Source organism: Nansenia antarctica (genome assembly GCF_963989245.1).
Source record: "Nansenia antarctica genome assembly, chromosome: 2".
NCBI classification, from domain to species: domain Eukaryota; kingdom Metazoa; phylum Chordata; class Actinopteri; order Argentiniformes; family Microstomatidae; genus Nansenia; species Nansenia antarctica.
This window is the reverse complement of record NC_137675.1, coordinates 28,021,826-28,029,325: the sequence shown is the minus strand read 5'-3', so window position 1 is coordinate 28,029,325 and position 7,500 is coordinate 28,021,826. Positions and strand designations below refer to the sequence as shown.

The 7,500-nt window shown below is 47.2% G+C and overlaps 1 protein-coding gene across 1 annotated transcript in view; it reads right to left on the bottom strand.

The window, feature by feature from the left end:
- Window positions 1-3,218: 3,218 nt before the first annotated feature.
- The window catches only part of LOC308150060 (cytosolic phospholipase A2 zeta-like), a gene marked incomplete at both ends in the record, with an annotated part of 35,649 nt that continues 31,367 nt past the window's right edge, over window positions 3,219-7,500 (bottom strand). Inside the window, 6 exons of the mRNA XM_080522927.1 lie at window positions 3,219-3,418; window positions 3,883-4,069; window positions 4,449-4,621; window positions 5,214-5,393; window positions 6,027-6,134; window positions 6,447-6,584. Of these exons, the coding sequence (XP_080379053.1) occupies window positions 3,219-3,418; window positions 3,883-4,069; window positions 4,449-4,621; window positions 5,214-5,393; window positions 6,027-6,134; window positions 6,447-6,584 (986 nt within the window). The remainder of the gene's footprint in view (window positions 3,419-3,882; window positions 4,070-4,448; window positions 4,622-5,213; window positions 5,394-6,026; window positions 6,135-6,446; window positions 6,585-7,500) is intronic.

Sequence of the window (7,500 nt, the reverse complement as noted above, 5' to 3'; positions counted from 1 at the left end):
TCAACAACGTTGAAACTTATTTACATTTTTCAGAATAGAAGTCTGAACAATTTGATCGGTTGCCGACTTGTTCCCGGTTTCACCTGCTGCCTTCACAATTTATTCGGAAAGGTGCGTAAGTGCACACTTGAGGGCGAAGGGTAATAATAATAATAATAATAATAATAATACATTAGACTTATATAGCGCTTTTCGAGACACTCAAAGACGCTTTACAAAAGATGAGTAGTAATAAAGACACTCAAAGACGCTTTACAAAAGATGGAGTAGTAATAATAAAAAGAAACAAAAAATAAATAAAAGAAAGTTTCGGTGTCTTTGTAGGACAATCTACTCTGTATACGGCAATTACACCTAGATTTCGGGCGGAGAAGCGGCGAACAAGCAGGGGTAGAACACCTGGGACTAACCTGCCACAAGTGAGACCTCCCCAAGGTCAGGTGGCCCAGAGACTGGGAGGTGGAGGCTCTACAGAACAGCAGTGGGAAGTCGGCGTCTATGATCCTGATAGCTAGTTTCTCACCGAACGGCTCTCGACGTCCTTGACCCAGACAGAGGTAAATAAAGGTCTAGAGGACTGCTCTACACTGACAGCAAAGGATTGTGGGAGTGTGAACATACAGTGGAGAATGAGATGGAGAGACCAAACACCAACCAGCAGCTCTACACAGGAGACCAGCGTGTGTTTACCCCAGTGCCTAGAATGTGATAAAAAAGTGATAGTTTATAGTTTATCACTTTATAGTTTATCACTTTTAAGTGATAAAAGTGCTAGTACACATTTTTTACAATATCTCTTCGGGCTCCTGCGGAAGGAGAAGACTATTCAAATAATGCTTTATACCAGTGGCGGCTGGTGCTAAACATTTTGGGTGGGGCACAGGTTATGGGGGCATGCTCCACGGGGAAGAATATCAACTTTAAAATCTGGATTTACAGTCGATTTTAGCATGAGAATAACAGTGTTTCCCCTAGGTTTGCTGCCCAGGGGGTAAGAACCTGCGACATACCAGCGTCATGTCCAGGGGGTGTACTAACTTGTACATTAAGCCGCCTCACGCTACGGAAACAGGAGATAGGCTCCTTCCCTATGGGCCATTAGGCTCGAGAACCATCGGTTCTCAAGGCTACTTACTTATGTGGTCTTGACTACCTGTCCACTTTCTCACCTGGTTCTTGCTCTCTCTCTCTCTCTCTGGTGTGCCGACACCATCCTGCTCTCTCTCCTTCTCTCCCTCTCTATCCTCCTCTCTCCCTTTTGCTGTCAACCAAAAGGCAAACATAACAACCAGAGTATTTATAATCTAATAAGAGGTATAAATTGATCCATATCAATTTATAACATAATTATAATTGAATTTTGGATTGCTGTGGGCAATGCAGTCAGATAATGTCATTTTGACATTACTCTCTCACCTGGAAAAAAAACATGTCCAACTATACTATACAAAAAAGAAATTTCAAATGCTTCAATCCACTGTCCATGTACTGTAAATATGCCATTCTGGTATTACCAATGAAGCCCAATTCTAGCAGAATAAGAAAGATTGTAAATCTTATTTTGTGTATTGTATATCTAAGTAAAATAATAAAGTGCATCCAGTTAGCTCTTTAGCTGGCATGTGTGCAGCAGACTAGCTCATATAATCACCTCTGAGCTATCTAGCTAGCTTGATAGTTCTTTGACACTATTTACAATGGAATTATAGTCATTGTCAAGTGTCTTGATTGATTGAAAACCTTTATTGTCCCCAATGGGGAAATTTTGTTGTCAAACAGCTCAGTTAGGGCAGAAGACATTCAATACAGAAAACAGAAAACATTCAATAAAATACATAAAACAGTGCAGGCTCAATAAGTAAAAAGTTCCAAGTTCCAAAGTTCCAGCTCCAGGTCTCCCCCACCCTGCAGGGCCTGGTTGTAGAGTCGGAGTGCAGCTGGAACAAAGGACTGTCCAAATCTTTTTGTACTTTGACGGGGGAGAACAAATCTGTGGCTGAACTTGCTCCTCATCCCCGCCAGCTCGCAGTACATCGGGTGGGAGGGATTGGCCAGCATGGCCGCCAGTTTTTTCCCCATCCTCTGTTCTGCCACCACCTCTAGGCTGTCCAGCCCGGTCCCCACCACAGAGCTGGCCTTCTTCACCAGTTTGTTTAGCTTCGCAGCATCCCTGGCACAGATGTTTCCACCCCAGCAGGCCACGGCGAAGTGTCAGTCAGACACTTTCTAGTCACAATAATAACGACCAATTTTAACCAACTTTCTCTGTCAGAACACTCAGCAATTATATTTGCTAACGTTTCAACTTGCTTACTTTCTATCTGAAGACATCACAGACGGCAAAAAGTCTCGCACACAATGTTGTATTTCTGGTTTGGAGACGGAAATTGCAAAACGTCACGTTTGACGTCAGACTTAACAACCGGATATTCAGGGCGCAATTTTTGCGCCCCGGCCGAGAAATAGGAGACAGCCAATTGGAGCGCTGCTACAGCTCACGTGGAAACCAAAAGTATTTGGCCTGCTATAGACTTGCATTCGGCCGCGCCCCCCGACTCCTCCCCCTATGTATTTTAACAGTGAATTTTACACACACACAGATAAAATGTTTATTGTATTGGAGGATTTTTAATGAATGCTGATAGGCGCCGACAGAATATCAGCCGCATTTTGTGAATAAACAATGTTTATTTAAAAAAAAAACTTACAAATCGCAACTAGGAAGTGAAGGTGGGGGCGGCGCCCCAGCGCCCTCTATCGGCCAGCCGCCACTGCTTTATACATGTGTTGATGATTGCTTGAAAGAGGACAACAACCAGTGAAACAGAAAATGTCATTTTGTTTTCATGCATGCAAAACCATTTATTGAAGGATTAATGTGATGAGCGTCAGGCAATGCGTGCAGTCAATAGTGAAGAGAGGCTAATCGTGTCCCCAGAAAAAGTTACTGAAAATCACAAATGTGGAAGAAGATTTCCTGCAAACCTGATTGATCGGACAATCCGCGCAATCACGGTTAACGACCTTACAGAATCAGAATCAGAATCAGAATCAGAATCGCTTACAGGTGTGGCGAATCTGTTTTTGGGGATAACACACTCAAGGCGCTACTAAACTCAACATGGCTAGGCGACAGAGCAATAGAGTAACAGGGTTACCCCCCCCTCCCCCCTCCCCCCCTGAATGGGATGCATGGTCACAGTGTCCCTCCTCCTCCCTTACGCCTCCCTGTCCAAGGCCTTGCGGAGAGCCTCCAGGACCTGGGCCTTGTTGTTCAGGACGTTGTAGGAGGTGAGGTCCGTGATGGCGCGGTAGTCCTCTGCAGAGTAGGTGATGTGTTTGGTGATGTAGGGAGAGGCGCTGCTGCTGACGTCAACCTGCCCCGCCTTCATCTCCTCCTCCCCCTTACGAGCAACGCCTTCAAAGGCAGAAAACACCCCCCCCCCCCGTCAGATTCACCAGAAGACATTAAATGGCTTCTTAGCTATGTTAGAGTTAGGGCTAGGGTTAGGGCTAGGGCTAGGGTTAGAGTTAGGGGTAGGGTTAAGGCTAGGGTTAAGGCTATGGTTAGGGCTAGGGTTAGAGTTAGGGGTAGGGTTAAGGCTAGGGCTAGGGTTAGAGTTAGGGGTAGGGTTAAGGCTAGGGCTAGGGTTAGAGTTAGGGGTAGGGTTAAGGCTAGGGCTAGGGTTAGAGTTAAGGCTAGGGCTAGGGTTAGAGTTAGGGGTAGGGTTAAGGCTAGAGTTAAGGCTAGGGTTAAGGCTAGGGTTAAGGCTAGGGTTAGGGCTAGGGTTAGGGCTAGGGTTAAGGCTAGGGTTAAGGCTAGGGTTAGGGTTAAGGCTAGGGTTAGCTCTTAGCTAGCCCAGCTAGCGTCACAGTGCTTACCAGGGGCCTTGAACTGCTTGTAAGAGACGTTGACGAGTGGGAAGTGAAGCACTATGGGGGCTTTTGGGTTGTCTTCATCCTGGATGACGTAGAGCTCCTTCAGTGGCTCGGCCGCCAGGCGGGCGTGGTCGAAGCGGGGGAAGGGGATCTTGTGGTCGGTGCAGTAAACCTCCGTCTTCTTCAACACCTGGAGGGATAGGACGAGAACCCCGGAGAGAGTTGATTAGTCGATTAGACAAACTGAGTTCTGTTCCGTGGGTTTTCTTGCATCGAGCTGGAGCCTAGTGTCTGTGTAGACTTCTGTGCTGGCTGTGTGTATCTAGCTGTGTGTATCTAAACTGTCAAGTAAACAGTTCAGTTAATTAAAAGGTACAATCTGCAATTTAAACAACAACAAAGAAGGCACGCACACACACACACCCTCACCCCCTCACTCCCCCCCTGCCCCCCACTCCCACCCCCCCACACACACACCCACCCCCCACCCCCCCCTCCCCCCCACCCCCCACCCCCCTCCCCTCCCACCCCACCCCACCCCCACCCCACCCCCAGCCCATCCCAGTTACCTTCAACACGTCCGTGGGGTCCCAGGAGCAGCTGAAGGAGATGAGGACGTCCACGCCCCTCTCTGGCCTGAGCACGGGGGGGCAGCCCGTGTTGATGGCGAAGCCGCTGTCCACCAGCTTCAGCTTGGAGTCAGCCGGGGTCAGTCTGTTTGGGAAGGCGTCCGGGTGTTTATCTGTCCAACGGCCAGAGAGTGATGATTTTATTGCACATTTTAAAATTATTATTAGAGCAGCGGTTCCCAACCTTTTTGTAATCAAGGCCCACTTAATAAAAAATAAAATAAAAACACGGCCCACACAGGCATTTTACGCACGCGTACAAAATACAATTTTAAAACAACTTTTTGATGATTTGCCGGCCCACTTGCAGTACCCTCGTGGCCCACCAGAGGGCCACGGCCCATAGGTTGGGAATCGCTGTATTAGGTATTTCCATGACGAACATGAGATAGATAATAGTTCTACTAAATACCAACGTATGAAAGAGGGAGAGGGCAGGTTTTTAGAAGGTATGTGTATTCATTCTGTACCTTTAAACCACTAATACTGTACCTTTAAACCTTTAGAATTTAGAATTTGCCATTTAGCAGACGCTTTAAATCCAAAGTGACTTACAATTACGAATGACTGGGGTACCCCTGGATTAACTGAGGGCTAAGTGCCTTACTCAAGGGTCGTTTCGAGATTCGGGATTCAAACTCAAAACCTTCCGATCACCAGTCCAACTCTCTATCCACTAGACCACCACTAGGGTAAATACCGTACCTTTCCAGGCGTTGAAGTTGGCGTTGTCACTGTAGTTCCAGTGGAGGAAGAAGCCCCTCATGAAATTGTACATCTCGGTGATGACGGGCCGGACCTTGAAGAAGCTGGTGATCATCTGGCCCGCCTCGGTGACGGGCGTCAGCAGGTACGTGTCCAGGGTGGTCGGCTCGTTGTCCACCTCTTCACAGGAGGAGACGGAGGAGAGTCAGGTGTTTCTTTTTCTTTTTATTATGATATGTTTTTAGGGCATCTCTGCTTTTTAATGGGATAGAGAGAGTAGAGATTGACAGGAAGGATGGGTGAGAGAGAGAGAGAGAGAGAGAGAGAGAGAGGAGGATAGAGACTGTAGATATTGACAGGAAGGATGGGTGAGAGAGAGAGAGAGAGAGAGAGAGGAGGATAGAGACGGTAGAGATTGACAGGAAGGATGGGTGAGAGAGAGAGAGAGAGAGAGAGAGAGAGGAGGAGGATAGAGACAGTAGAGACAGACAGGAAGGATGGGTGAGAGAGGAGGATAGAGACAGTAGAGACTGACAGGAGGGATGGGTGAGAGAGAGAGAGAGAGAGAGAGGAAGATAGAGACAGTAGAGATTAACAGGAAGGATGGGTGAGAGAGAGGAGGGATGACATGCAGGATATGTCGACGGCTGGATTCGAACCGGGGACACATTTTGTCTAAAGTAAGTGAATCATCTATCCGTCAGTCATCGCAAGAAAAAGAAATGTCTATTCTACCACCAGGGGCCATGGGCAGTCACAATTCTGCATTTTTTGTCGTTTTTGTTTGTTTGTTTGTTTGTTTGTTTGGTATACCTATTTCGTCCACGTCCCCTCCTATCCATGCGCTCCAGCTTGGCTTGGCTCCAGTCACCATGCCCCAAAGCTGGGTCAGGTTCAAAGAGAACACGCTGCTGAACAGACCTGGCAACACAGACACACAGGGGGACCCCAGGGGACCCCCACAGCCGCCGTCAACGCTATCGCTTTTTCATGGAAACAGAAGGCTGATTTTGAACAACGGCAGTTGGTTTTGGACGTACTATAACTGGAATTGAGTGAGCACACATACGCAACTATACATACACAAGCACGCACACTCACACACAACTATACATACACACGCACGCACACACGCACACACACACACTCACACACACACCTATACACACACACACACACACACCTACACACACACACACACACACACACACACACACACTCTCTCTCTCTCACCTAAGAGATAGGGAAGACGAGTCTCCGGAAGTTTCTTCACCATGTGACCGATGTAGAATTCGCTCCCAAAGTCCTCGGAACGGACGAACGCCCCGTACTTAGAGATGCCCACCTCATACGGAGTGAACTCACACCACTCTGGAAGGGTTGAAACCACGGTATGTTCAAGGTATGAAACAGGGAGAAACTCAATTTCACATTGATACAAGTTTTGGTTACGGTCATGCAACCCTTGGTTCTCTGAGGGAGATGAGGGAGACCTCTCACTATGTAGGGATATGAGGGAGACCTCTCACTACGTAGGGATATGAGGGAGACTCTCACTATGTAGGGAGATGAGGGAGACCTCTCACTATGTAGGGAGATGAGGGAGACTCTCACTATGTAGGGAGATGAGGGAGACCTCTCACTATGTAGGGATATGAGGGAGACCTCTCACTATGTAGGGATATGAGGGAGACTCTCACTATGTAGGGATATGAGGGAGACTCTCACTATGTAGGGAGATGAGGGAGACTCTCACTATGTAGGGAGATGAGGGAGACTCTCACTATGTAGGGATATGAGGGAGACTCTCACTATGTAGGGAGATAGATAGATAGATAAATACTTTATTTATCCCCGTGGGGAAATTCATTTTGCCACGCCACTCCACTAAAAACCACACATAACAACACAACACAACATAAAGGACAGACAACAACACTGGGCCAGCCATGTACAGTATATAAAAAACAGTGAGATCTGATATAAAAGTGGATTAAAAGGATGGCTATAGTTATTTATATTAAAATACTAAAAAAGTGATGATGGTGATTAAGATAAATAATAAATACAGATTCAGGAGCCTTGACCCCGACTGCTACTTTAGTTGCCATTGAACAGTCTTAGTGCAGCCGGGATAAATGATTTTTTATATCGCTCCGTCCGGGAGCGGATCGTAATGAACCGCCCTCTGCGGCGGCTGCTGGTTTGCCCAGCGAGGACATGATGGAGGGGGTGGTTGGGGTTGTCCCTGATGGACAGCAGCTTACTCCTAGTCCTTCTCTCCACC